At 34.8% G+C, this 14,627-nt stretch overlaps 1 protein-coding gene across 6 annotated transcripts in view; it reads left to right on the forward strand.

Annotated features, from left to right (window-relative positions):
- ZNF292 (zinc finger protein 292) overlaps positions 1-14,627 on the forward strand; it is a 111,823-nt gene that overhangs the window by 64,035 nt on the left and 33,161 nt on the right. For 5 of the 6 annotated variants that reach the window (XM_031012230.3, XM_055391150.2, XM_055391151.2 and 2 more), the window contains 3 exons: positions 357-511; positions 735-813; positions 3,035-3,170. In XM_031012230.3, coding sequence (XP_030868090.2) covers positions 357-511; positions 735-813; positions 3,035-3,170 — 370 coding nt within the window. Of the gene's footprint in view, positions 1-356; positions 512-734; positions 814-3,034; positions 3,171-7,224; positions 7,338-14,627 lie in introns of those variants that run through there. The other variant, XM_055391154.2, reaches the window with a different exon arrangement.

Consider the following 14,627-nt stretch of genomic DNA (forward strand, 5'->3'; position numbering starts at 1 on the left):
ATTTCAAATTCTTCACTGCATGCCTGGTCAAGTGTTACTTGCCCAGGTGTCTTTTTAAAATAACTTTTAAAACTTACTAGGGAATAGAGGAGATAACTCTTGCACTATTTAAAACTAGCCTTGATGAAATTATGCTGTTGCTGGATGAATTAATACTAATCTTTTCTCCTACAGAGAGCTGCCAAAAATATGACTATGACTTTATTTCATTTAATATTTTAATCAGTATAAACTACTTTTTGTTTTTATAAATAAAAATCTGTATTTTTCAAAATTTTTCAGGAAAAAACAGCTGATGAGTCAATGTATATTTTGATTTACATTTTGAATACTTTTTATTATTCCTTCCAAAACAGACACTCCTAGAATATGCAGAGAAATGGAAAACTTCAGAAGATCCCTTACCTTTATTGGAGGTATACACAGTGGCTATCCAAAGTTATGTTAAAGCCCGACCTTATCTTACCTCTGAATGTGAAAATGTAGCCTTGGTTCTGGAACGCTTGGCATTGTGAGTAGACCTTTGAGTAAATAAACTAGATTTAGCTTTAAAAATACATAGACACACACACACACACACACACACACACACAACATTAAATCTCAAGTCTTATAGTTTAATTTTAAATAGATTAGTTATGGGGAGTCTGCTTATGATACTAGAATTGCTGGTTTTATAATTTCCTTTGAATTTTAATAATTATTCCTCTCCTTACCAACTTTTTGTTTTTTAGAAGCTGTGTTGAACTTTTACTGTGTCTGCCTGTTGAGTTATCAGATAAACAGTGGGAACAATTTCAGACACTGGTGCAGGTGAGAATCTTTATCTTTAGATTTAATACAGGTATATCTTATGTCAGTTTTCCTTACTCTTAAAAAAATTATTCAGTTAAACTTTAAGACATCTCAATAATGACAGACATTAATTACTGATCTTATTGACACTAGTATCTTACATAGAGTAGATCTCAACAAATGTTTGCTAAATGTATATATACATTTAGATAGATTGAATAATCTTTATGATCAGATAATTAGGGCTTTGTAAGAGCAGCAAGGGAACACAAAAGAAAGTGCCCTCATTTGGATTTAGAAACAGTTAAACTGGTTTCTGAAAGTCTTCAATGTGCTTTATAAGAATTTCACATGTATCATTTAATCCTCATGAAAATTTGTGTGGCTAGGTATATTTTCCCCATTTTAAAGGTGAGGAAACTGAGGCTCATACTCCAAAATAATATATGCCCAAACTTGTCTAGCTAAGATCACATAGTAGTTATTCGAACTAAGGTTCTTTATTCCAAAGCCCATGCCTTTTCTTCTGTCTGAAAACACATGCTTTGTCTATTTTATTTAGTGTTGTTATTCTGCTTATATGAGGTACTACACAATTTAGCAGTTAGTAGTCTTGAAGTTTTTTCAAGAATGTTAAATTTTGTTTCAACACTAGAGCTGGATGTATTATGGCTTCAACTAAATTTTGATTAATTGGTTAGTTAAAAAGAATGCTCCTGCCAGCTAGTTTCGAAGCTATAGTTCTCTTTCTCTCCATTTCTCTATCCAGAGTTCTTAAAATATCTTTAGGCCTTAAGATTTTCTGTAAGAAATATATTAAAGAGGTATAGCCTTAAATTTTAGAAGCATGTAAAATAAGCTATAGTTAGGCAGAGAAATAAACTTTCCTGTTTTAATATTAAACATTAAAATCTACATCAAGTGCAACAGGCCCTTGAAGGTGGAATTCATCTTATTTAACATCATAGGATTCTGCATAATGTCTTACACATAACAGGTGCTTAATAACTGTTTGTTGAAATGAAAGTGTCTTGTCCTTTTTGTCACATTGCAACTAACTTTTTGATCATGCATATTCTACTTCAGATATCCGTAACTTGTATCTTAGGTTTTTTTTCCAAAAAGTATTTTTAGGTAAATTATTTTGAAACTTCCTATTGCTTGCCATTCAGATACACCCTACCACAGAATTAATATGCATAACCAGAATTCCAAATGCTACTGATTTTGTTTGCCATCATAAGATAAAATTTTACACTTCCCTTTTTGAAACAAAAGGACTAGTTAATACCTTTTTAGATGGATTATGAAGGAAGTAACTCTTTACATCCCTCTACATTCAGTTACTTAAAGAAAACTTAGTAAAGCACCTGAACTTTGTTGGAATGGGAATATTTGGATGGCTTTGAGAATTAGACTTTTTGTTTGAACATAGCATGCAGCTTTAAGAGTTTCTACAACACTTTGCTCCCATTTCTGAGCTTCCTCAAGGTTAGTTTATGCTTGTTTAACAGCATTTATTTTCCCTGTGTTTTAACTATTTAAACATTTCTTTACCCAGAGGATAAGCCCCATAAAGTCAGGGACTAGTTGCTCTTCTCTAGAACTTTGTTCGTAGAAATTCTCAATAAACAGTTTCTGAATTGAATAAAAACTATTGGTCTTTTGTGGACTGAAGACTATGCCCATTTCATGAACACTTGGAAACAACTAGCAGGCAAGGTTCATCATCAGCTTTAATGTGAAATTGCCAGAACTATACAATGAATAAATGAAAAAATCATGCATTTAGTTATTTTCTTTTCGTAATTCCCTTTTATTGGAATATGCATAAGTTGTCACTTAGTTCGTTATGCAAATCTTTTTATTAATGGTAGATTTGGGGGAAAACTTTTTTAAACACAGAGGATATAAAATGTGTAAGATCTTTTATGCGTATGGATATTCTGATTGCTTCCTTGAGGAATAACTTTACTCCTGGCTTAGATTTTGGGGAAGAAAAAATACAGACTTACTTCTGTAAATACATTATATTTATTTAAGATTTGTAAATGATATATTTCTTATTCTTGAAATTCATCTTTAAATATTAGAAGTAAAGGAATTGAGTACTTTGTAATGTGATGTGAAATTTTTAAGATGAAAGTCTTTTCAGAAGTTTAGTGTTATATTTAAAGCCTGATAAGCTTGCTTTTAAAAATCTGTTGTAATTCTTTGGATGTTTATTTAATATTTATAGGTAGCTCATGAAAAGCTGATGGAGAATGGCAGCTGTGAATTGCATTTTTTAGCTACTCTAGCTCAAGAGACTGGGGTGTGGAAAAACCCGGTGCTGTGCACTATTCTTTCCCAGGAACCATTGGATAAGGATAAAGGTAAATTTTCGAGAGAGAGAGAAAAAAAGAATAATTAGACTAGAAAAAATAAGTGTTAAAGTTGTTTTGATGTAATTTATCTCAAGATATTCCAAAGAAGGACCATTTAATTAAATATCTTCTGAGGTGTGCTTGAGACCCTGCGCCTTTATTTTATTTTGGGGAAGATGAATTTATATGATTATAGAATCGTAGATTAACAGATAAACTAGAATTTTTTCCCAACATCTTTTTAACAGAGGAATTCCTTCTGTAACTTCTGACAGGTGGCAATCCAGTTTATATTTGATAATTTATTTGATAGTTGGTAGAAACAGAAATAGGGTGCTGAAATGCTTTTCCTCAAAATAAAATAAGAAGTCAGTACTAGAACTCTTTAAGTCTTTTGTCTCTAAGATTAAAATGCTTTCTCAGTTTATTGCTCAGTCTTATTGTATCCCCTGCATTTTTCTTATATGAGCTCAGCCTGGTATCCTATTGAAAGTAGATGGCTAAATTACTTATATGTATAACACTTAATGTTTTTTAGAGTTTAAAATTTATATAGACCCTGAAGAAAAGTACAGTTGTATTCTAGATACTTTTCTTGAGATTATTTAGGAAAATGTGCCCAAATATCACCCTAACCTTTCCCAAGGTATTTAACTAAAGAAGTAAATTTTTTTAAAAAATTGTAATATATCTAATGGAAAAGCATGTATTTACCACTGTAAGCTTCTTCCGTCATTTATTGCTGCTTTTCTTGTTGATCAGTGGCAAATTCTAGGAAGTTTTGCTATGTGATAGCAAGTTATGATGGCCATGAGAAGGGAGTGTTAAGTCTATTGCTTGTGAGCTCTTCTGGTACTTTGATATTTACCCAAAGCCTTCCCAGCCAATCTTCAAACTTCTCTTTAGGTTGGATATTCCTACTTGATTTCTGTCTTCACCATTTTCTCCATGCTTTCTTGATAGTTCTAGCAGTGTACTTGTTTCTTAGTTTTCACAAGAGGTTTATTTTTAGTATCCCCTACCTTCATGGATATCCAAAAATTAGCTACAGTGTTCTCAAGACCTTGGAAGGAGATCCTTTCATTACTTAAAATAATAATAGTAATTTATTTATTTATTTACTTATTTATTGAGACAGAGTCTTGCTCTGTGGCCCAGGCTAGAGTGCAGTGGTGCGATCATGGCTCACCGCAGCCTCACTTCCAGACTCAAGTGATCCTTTCAGCCTCCTGAGTAGCTGGGACTGCAGACACATGCCACCACACTCAGCTAATTTTTGTATTTTTATTTTTTGTAGAGACAGGGTCTCCCTGTGTTACCCAGGCTGGTCTCGAACTCCTGGGCTCAAGCCATCCTCCCACCTCAGCGTTTCACAGTGTTAGGATTACAGGCATGACTGACCACACCCAGCCTAACAATAAATTTAAAAGTTGAGAATCTTAGATTTTTTTTTTTGCCTTGCCATATTAACTTTATTCCCAATAGATTAATACCAGTATGCTTTAGTTCTAGCACCAAAGTATACTTTCTGATCTTCTCAGCTTTTAGAAATATTAGATGTGATATATTAGTAATAATATCAAATTACAAGTTCCTCACAGTTTGGAAAGTGCTTTTATATGCATGGTTTTATTTAACCATCATAGTGAATGCTTTGAAAAAGATAGGATCCTTATTGTCCCTATTTTTCAGATGAGAAAATAGAGGCTCAGAAAGATGAGTATTTTTTTCATACCACATTACCAGTGATGAGAGGCAGAGCCAGGAATTAAAATCAGACCTCAGCCTCTCCCTATTATGCCCTGTTGCATCTAGCCTAATAAAATAGAGTTGCACCTACTCTAAATAAAGGAATAACTCCTTTCCCATTGTCAGTTTCTGAACAGCATTTTGCCAAATTCACATATTATGCTAAAGCAGGAAAAAGGAACCTTTGTCCTAGCAGAGATTTCAACTTTATTTGAAAAGATAATGTGCTTGATTTCTTTACTTGTTTGAATGTGCCTAACATTGTATCTGTTAACCAATGTCTCTGCCCATCTCTGTGCTGCTTTATTTCTTGACCTTCATCTGTCATAGCCACTGGAATAATTAGGACTATGCAGCCAGGGGAGTTTTCTGCAAATTAGATGGATTGTAGGTAGCCAAACTAATACAATACAGCTCATGAAACAACCAGAGAGATGTTACATGATTGAGAGATTTGCAGCCATAATCTAGCCTGCAGCAAGTTTGAAGAGAAGAATAAGAGCCCAGAAAATGAGTATACTTCTATGGGTTATACTCATTCGTTTGTTTATAGTGAAGCCTTTGAAGTTTTGATGTAGTATTTGAACAGTGAATAATCTGATTAATTCTGAGTTATTTTAGTTTATTTTTTTCAATTGACTGATTTTGGACCTACTAAAGCCCAGCTCAACCGAGAAATATTCTTTGATTTGGGAGAGTAAGGGTGGACAGGACTCAAAGATACTGGTTTCACTTCAACATTTGAGTATCCTAGAGTGAGGTAGCTCTAATAACTAAACCAATACAAGTCAAGTAGATGGTTTTGAATATCAAAGGAACTTTAGGCATACTTAAATATTACTTATGCCTCTCTTTAGTCATAATCTTGGGATTGGAAAGGTGCTTAATGCTCAATTATTTGTTACTCAATTTTAATTCCCCTCTAAAACATCACCGATAAATTAGCTTTTGCTCAAACACTTCTAGAGTATGGTACTTATGTAGTTCAGTCTATTCTTAGCCTGCGATTAGAAAATCTTCATTGTGAAAATTGTGAAAACTAATTTTTGGAGCTTCCAGCTTTTGGACCTGGTGCTGCCTCTAAAGCCGTAGTAAAGTATAAATCTCCCTTTCACTTGGTAGCAATTGAGATTTTTAAAGATTGCCATCATGTCTACACTTAGTCTTCTTTTCTTTTCTTTTAATTTTTTATTTTTGTGGATATATAGCAGGTGTACATATTTATGGAAGTCTTTTGTAGACTAAAAACCTTGATGTGGCATGATTATAAATCTACAATCGTGATTCCTCTTTTTTGAGTGCATTTTATGTTTTTGTAGTTCTCTTAAATGTGTAAATCTCAGCACTTCATCTGTACTCTAAATATGATCTGGCCAGTTTTGAGGTCAGAGGTATCCTCTTTCTCTTCATGCTAACAATTTATACTTAAGTTAGTGTAATGTAAGATGGCATTACGTTTTTGGGCAGCCATGTAATTCTCACAACTCAATGAGGTTACTAAAATCATTTAAAATTTTTAAAAAATAAATGCTAACTTTTAATTATGTCTTCTCAATCTACGTTTCTATACTTTTTCTTTTGGTGTACAAGTGTATTACCTTTTTCTTCCCGTGTAATTTTACCATATTAGATCCATTCTGTCTCCCCAACTTGTCAAGATTCTTTTTAATCCTGATTTTGTTATTCAAGGATTTTGTCCTTCCCAATTTCCTCTCATTTTGCAGACTTCATTTTCATATACCATATTGGCATCCAGGTTCTTCATCATAACCATAAAAAGGTCATGTCCAGAAATCAAGCTTCTGGGATACTTAAAAAAATCTTTCTGCTTGCCTTTAGTTCTTACATCCATATCCATTGATTATTATTGTTTTATCAAATATACCTATTTTCCCATAATGCTGGCCCATGGTTCTCCTTTTCTGTCTAAAGGATTTGGTGAAAGACCATAACAAGTGTTTGTGGCTGTGAAAAACTGGCTGTGACAGTTTTTCAGACTTTCCTTGTTTTTGACAAATGTTTGGCTAAAGTTCTTTTACGTAAGATTATTCAATACTGAGGTTATTCTGACCTAATTTATTTTTTACATAAAATTTTTTATTTTAGAATAGTTTTAAATTTATAGAAAAATTGTGAAGAGTTTCCATATACCCTGCACCCAGTTTTCACTCTCATTAATATCTTACATTAGTTTGGTACATTTGTCACAATTAATAAACTAATATTTATACTTTGTTATTAATTAATCCATACTTTATTCACATTTCCTTAGTTTTTACCTAATGTCCTTTTTCTATTCCAGGATTCCATCCAGGATACCACATTACATTTAGTCGTCATGTCTCCTTAGGCTCCTCTTGGCTGTGACAGTTTTTCAGACTTTCCTTGTTTTTGATGACCTTGACAGTTTTGAGGAGTACTGGTCAGGTATTTTGTAGAGTGTCCCTCAATTGAGATTTGTCTGATGTTGTTCTCATGATTAGACTGGGGTTATGGGTTTTGAGGAGGAAGACCAGAAAGGTAAAGTACCATTGCCATCACATTATATAAAGGGTATCTGTTGTCAACATGACTTATCACTGTTTTGAGGGTTTTTTTGTTTGTTTGTTTTTTGAGAAAGGGTCTCACTCCATCACTCAGGCTGGAGTGCAGTGGCATAATCCCAGCTCACTGCAACCTCCAACTCCTGGGTTCAAGCAATTCTCCCACCTCAGCCTCCCGAGTAGCTGGGACCGCAGGCATGTGCCACCATGCCTGGCTAAACTTCTTTGTATTTTTTGGTAGAGATGGGGTTTCACCTTGTTGGCCAAGCTGGTCTCGAGTTCCTAACCTCAAGTGATCCACCTGCCTCGGCCTCCCGAAATGCTGGGATTACAGGCATGAGCCACTACACCCAGCCGACTTATCACTGTTGATGTGAACGTAGACCACCTAGCTGTGGCAGCATGTGTCAGGTTTCTCCACTGTGAAGTTACTCTTTTCTCCCTTTCCATGCTATATTCTTTAGAATGAAATTACTATGTGCAGCCCATACTTGAAGTGGGAAGTTATGCTCCACCTCCTTGAGGAAGCAGTATCTACATGTTATCTGGAATTCTACACAGGAGATTTGTCTCCTCCCTATTTATTTTTTCAATCAGTCATTTATATTAGTATGGCCTTATATATATTTATTTTATACTTCGGTCATAATCTGATACTACTTTATTTTGTTGCTCAGTTTCTTCCAGTGTTGGCATGGGAGCTCTTTCCTTTGACTCTTGTGTCCCTCATCAATGGGTTTTGTTTTTTGTGTGATTACTTCCTTGCTTTCTGGCACTGTAATATGCTCCAGGCTCATCTGGCGTATTTCCTGCCTGAGTCCTGGAATCAACCGTTTCTCTAGGGAGGACTTGCTCCTTTTATTGGAGAATGGTATTAGAAACCAAGATCTGTATTAAACTAAATATGAATTCTTACTGATGTCTCCAAGTCTAATTCATTAACACAAAGATCATTGTAGCCTCCTTCCCTTGCTTATCTGTGACCTCCCACTTCAACAAAATGTCATATAATTGGAATCATACAGTATGTAGCCTTTCAGACTAGCTTTTTCCACCATTGGCCATCCATTTACTTAATCCTAGTATACCCCTATAGGAAAAAACTTTATTAATTACAGTACAGTGCTTTTGTACAGTTCTTGTTTACTTTATTCTTACATTCTCCACTCATTTCCAAAGTTACTTAGGTCAGCACCTCATTTCTCCATTCCTTTCAGTGAGGTTCTTTTCATACATTTGTAATATAGTTATTTTGTTGTATTCTGTATTCCATCTTGGGCTTTCTGAACCTCCTAAATAACTTTTTTTTCAATTTGCGTACCTTAAGATTCCCTCTTTTGTGTTGTATAGTTTTATAGATTTTGACAAATGAAAATAGTGTCGTGTGTCCACCATTACAGTAGTATACATAGTAGTTTCACTCCCTAAAAAAAAAACAAAAAAAAACTGTGTTTCATCTATCCAGCCTTCTCCCAAACACCTGACAACTACTTATCTATCTGTCATCTCTATAGTTTTGCCTTTTTCAGAATGTCATGTAATTAAAGCTTTTCATTCAAGCTTCTTTCACATAGCATTGTATATTTAACATTCATCCAGGGCTTTACGTGTCTGTTAAACCAATGAGCTATTAGCTCATTCCTTTTTATCACTAAATAATATTCCATTATATGGCTGTACCACAGTATCCATTCACCTGTTAAAGGTGAATGGCTAAACAAACTGTGGTACAGCCATGTAATGGATGCTGTTTTTGATGTATGTGCTGCCAGTTTTTGGTGATTTGAATAAAGCCGTTATAAACATTTGCATGCAGGTTTTTGTGTGGATGTCAGTTTTCAGATCAGTTGGGTGAAAATACATAGGAGTATGATGGCTATGTCATATGGTAAGACTGTGTTTAGCTTTGAAAAAAAACTGTCTTCTAAAGTGCCTGTACCATTTTGTATTCTCATCAGCAATGAATAATTCCTTTTGCCCCATACCCTTACCAGCAATTGGTATTGTCCGTTTTTGGAATTTTAGCCATTCTAATAGGCATGTAGTGATATCACATTGTTATTTTAATTTGCATTTCTGTAATGACAAATGATTCTGAACATCTTTTCATATGCATATTTGCCATCTGTATATCTTGGGTGAGGCATCTGTTCAGATCTCTTGCCTATTTCTTAATTGGGTTGTTTGTTTTCTTATTGTTGAGTTTTAACAGTTCTTTGTATATTTTGGGTACAAGTTCTTTTTCAGATATGTGTTTTGCAAATCTTTTCTTTCCCTCTTGTGAAAGAATCCTCTTGTGGCTTGTCCTTTCTCTTAAGAGCAACTTAGCAGAAGTTTTACATTTTCATAAAGTCCTACTTCCCAGTTTTTTCTTCCATGGATCATGCTTTTGGTATTTTATCTAAAAATCTCATCACCAAATCCAAGGCCATATAGATTTTTCTATGGTCTTTTCTAGAAATTTTATAGTTTCACATTTTGAGATCCATTTTGAGATGAATTTCTGTGAAAAGTGTAACTTAATTTATGTTTAGTGAATTCATCTTGGCTCTTACTAGTCTCACTTCTTTTTCTGAACAATCACAACCCATCTTTTTTAATATAATTAATTTTTAAACTCTTATTCAGGATTACATCTGTTGCCGTTTCTACAGTTTTGCAAGAAGTACCATCAGCCCCGTTTTGAAAATTACATTTTGCCATCTGTTTTCACTTATTCTATGGTGTGTTCTACTCTTAAATCTTAAGCTTATCAAAGAAGTAGAGTAGTAAGAGTAGAAGAAATATACTTTTCTCTGCTATCATAAATAGTACATAATCAAACCCAAGTAGCAGACTTTCCCAAGAAGGTCTCACCATGCTCGGTTTTATTGTTCTCAGCATTTTTGGTGAGTTAGGTGTCATCTTGGGTTTTACTTTTATTAACATTTTGCATAGGTTGTTAGCACCAGGTATCTGACACTCATGGTGCATCCTTGGTCTTAAACCTGTTTTTCCTTCTTTTGTATGTATTATTTTAAAATCTAAGCTCTAAGACAACTCCCTATTATAGTCACACTGAATTTTTTAGGCACTTTCCCTCTACTTCTATATTGGGTTAATTTACAATTGCATAAATTGCAGTTTTGTCAGCTTGCCAGTCCTTTCTTGGATCTTGAGCACTGCAGTTCTCTTTTTTCCCCCCCAGAACTCTTTTGTTTTCAAAGGAAATTTCTAAAGCTTTAGATTTTCCATGATACTTACAAATCATTCATGGTTTTGTGGGAAATAAGCCCTTATTTTAGTAATAAACTTTGCATTTTAAAGTGAAAATGGAAAAATTGCTCTTAGTTTGCTAGATATTAGCATACCTAAGATGCAATAATATTTTAGCAGGAGAGGGGATGGGAGGAGAGAGCTAGCGATAACTAATGTTGCCCAGGTAAATATGGTGAGGTCAGATCTGATTACATGCAGATTATACCCTACTATTTTATAATTAAATATAAGTATTTAATTATATGACCCAAAGTTTTCAGTTTTACTGAAAAGGATTTTTAAACGCACTCTTTGGTTTCTTAAAGCTCCTAGACAAGGACATTATTTTGTGTGTGTGTGTGTGTGTGTGTGTGTGTGTGTGTGTGTATACATATATATATATATATATATTTTTTTTTTTTTTTTTTTTTTGAGACGGAGTCTCCCTGTGTCGCCCAAGCTGGAGTGCAGTGCGTGATCTTGCCTCACTGCAACCTCCGCCTCCTGGGTTCAAGCGAATCTCCTCCCTTAGCCTCCCGAGTAGCGGGGACTACAGGCATGCACCACCATGCCCAGCTAATTTTTTGTATTTTTAGTGGAGACGGGGTTTCACTATGTTGGCCAGGCTGGTCTCAAACTCCTGACCTCAGGTGATCCACCTGCCTTGGCCTCCCAGAGTGCTGGGATTACAAACGTGTGCCACCATGCCTGGCTTTAATGGGTATATTTTATAATGTTACATGGAAAAATCTGTCAGAATTTAGTTAAATCTAATACTCATAATTAAATCTTATTTTATGCAAAAATTGTAGCATACTAAGTTCATCTATGATATGAAATACTTTCTAATCTTTGAAAGTTAATTCTATTTCCTGAAAATGTAACATCTTTCTTCAGGAAAGGGTAAGAGGTGGGGTCAAAGTTGATTATCCCTAATTGGTCATTTGGAAGTTACCATGAGCAGTAGTCTCAAATCCTGGCTATAATTAGAATTACCTGGAGAGATTTTAGATAGACCAGTGCCAGGGCCCTACCTCATACCAATTAAATTAGACTCTCTGGGCAACCAGTATTCTAGAACTTGAAGCATTGTGTTTTATTAAATGTCTTAATTTGGATTTTTTTTTGACCAACAATGCTGAATTGTGTTTTTTTAATATATTTTTAATTGTGGTAAAAAAAAAACCACACACACACAAGATAAAATGTACCATCTTAACTGTTTTTAAGTTTGGTAATGTCAAATACATTCACATTGTTGTAAACATATTTCAGAACTTTTTCATCTTGAACCCCAAGGTGAAAACTATACCCATTAAACAACAACTCCCCTTTTCCCTTAGCCCTCAGCCCCTGTAACCACTACCCTACTTTTTGTTTCTATAATTTTGAGTACTTTAGATACCTTATATAAACAGTATCATATCATATTTTTCTTTTTATGACTGACTTATTTCACTTAGCATAATGTCCTCAAGATTCATCCGTGTGGTAGCATGTGAAAGGATTTGCTTCCTTTTTAATGCTGAATAATATTCCATTGTATGTTTATACCACATTTTGTTTATTTATTTATCTGTCGTAGTTGGACATTTGGATTGCTTCCACCTCTTGGTTATTGTGAGTAGTGCTACTATAAACATGGGCATACAAACACTTCTTCAAGACCCTGCTTTCAGTTCTTCTGGGTATAACCAGAAGTGGGATAGCTGGATCGTATGGTAGCTGTATTTTAAATTTTTTGAGGAACTTCTGTACTGTTTTCCATAGAGGGTACATCATTTTACAGTCCTAACAGTATTGTACGAAGGTTCCAGTTAATCCACATCCTCACCAACACTTGTTTTCTGTTTTTTTCGTAGTAGTCATCCTACTGGGTGTGAGGTGATATCTCATTGTGATTTTCATTTGCAGTTCTCTGATGATTTTTGATGTTTTGTATGCTTGTTGGCCATTCGTATGTTATCTTTTGAGAAATATCTATTCAAGTTATTAGTCCATATTTTAATTGGATTTTGTTATTGTTGTTGAGTTAAAGGAGCTCTTTATATATTCTTGATATTAATCCCTTATCAGAGATATGATTTGCAAATATTTTCTCTCATTCCTTTTCACTCTGGTGAAAAGGTTGCCTTTTTACTGTGTTGTGTCTTTTGCACAAAAGTTTTTAAGTGTGATGTAGTTTTATTTTTGCTTTTGTTGCCTATGACACGTTTGGTGTCATAGCCAAGAAATCATTGCCAGTCTATTGTCATAAAGCTTTTCTCTATGGTTTCTTCTACGAGTTCTGTAATTTTGGATTTTTCATCTAAGTCTTTAATCCGTTTTGAGTTAATGTTTGTATATGGTGCAGGAATAGGGTCCAGCTACATTCTTTTGCATCTAGGTATCTAATTTTTCCAGCACCGTTTGTTGAAGAGACTGTTCTTTCCCCATTGAGTCACCTTGGCACCCTTGTCAAAGATCATTTGACCATATATGATAGGGTTTATTTCTGGACTCTTTTCTATTGCATTGGTCCACATGTCTGTCTTTATGCCAGTATCATCAGTGTTTGATTACTTGAGCTCTGTAATACATCTTGAATCAGGAAGTGTGAGACCTTCAACTTTGTTGTTCTTTGTCAGTTATTTTGGCTTAAAGATTCTATATGAATTTTAGGATGCATTTTTCTATTTCTGCAAAAAAAAATGCCATTGAGATTTTCATAGAGATTGTGTTAAGTCTATAGATTGCTTTGCCTAGTATGGATATCTTAATAATATTAAGTCTTATCATCCATGAACACAAGATACCTTCCCAATTACTTACGCATTTCATTTCTTTTAACAATGTTTTATAATCTTTAGTCTACAGGTCTTTCGCCTCCTCCTTGGTTAGCTTTATTCTTATTTTATTGTTTTTGTTGCAATTGTAAATGGAATTATTTTCTTAATTTCCTTTTTGAATTGTTCATTGTTAGTGTATAGATGCAACTGATATTTATGTGTGGATTTTTATATCTTGCAACTTTACCAAATTTGTTTGTTAGTTGCAGTAGTTTTTAAATGGGATCTTTAGGGCTTTCTACATACAAGATCATGTCATCTGCTAACAGATGATTTTACTTCTTTTCGATCTCAATGTCTTTTATTTTTCTTGCCTAATTGCTGAATTGTTTCTTTCTCTTTTCTTTTCTTTCTTTCTTTCTTCTCTTCTCTTCTCTTCTCTTCTCTTCTCTTCTCTTCTCTTCTCTTCTGTTCTTTTCTTTTTTGAGACGGAGTTTTTGCTCTTGTTGCCCAGGCTGGAGTGCAATGGCGCAATCTCGGCTCACTGCAACCTCCGCCTCCCGGGTTCAAGCAATTCTCCTGCCTCAGCCTCCCGAGTAGCTGGGATTACAGGCATGCGCCTCCACGCCCAGCTAATTTTGTATTTTTAGTAGAGACACGGTTTCTCCATGTTGGTCAGTCTGGTCTCAAACTCTCGACCTCAGGTGATCCACCTGCCTTGGCCTCCCAAAGTGCTGGGATTACAGGTCTGAGCCACCGTGTCCAGCCTAATTGCTGAATTATTTCCAAGAGAGAATACAAATTAAGTATTTTTAAAAAGGATAAGTGATCCTTGCTTTGAAAGCAATGGAACTGCTAGAAGGTTTTAAACAGGGAAGACAATCAAGTGTGTGCTTTAAAGTAATACCAGAAGCACCCTGGATTCTAGTGAAGTGATGGAGGTGGTAAGAGTAGACGGAGAAGACTAGCAGATTGCTAGGAAGTAGTCTGATTAGTGATTTGGGCTGGGTTGGGTTGGGTTGGAGCAATGTGGAAGTGGAGATGAAGAAGAGTTAATGGAATTGAGTATTTAGGCATTGGAAGGACACAACTAGGTGATAGATTGATGTCTGGGTGAAAAGGAGGTAGGAGAGAGCATTTTTAAGGCAGACTCCTAGGTTTCTGCCTTG

This window comes from Gorilla gorilla, chromosome 5 (assembly GCF_029281585.2).
Source record: "Gorilla gorilla gorilla isolate KB3781 chromosome 5, NHGRI_mGorGor1-v2.1_pri, whole genome shotgun sequence".
In the NCBI taxonomy this organism is placed as follows: Eukaryota; Metazoa; Chordata; class Mammalia; order Primates; family Hominidae; genus Gorilla; species Gorilla gorilla.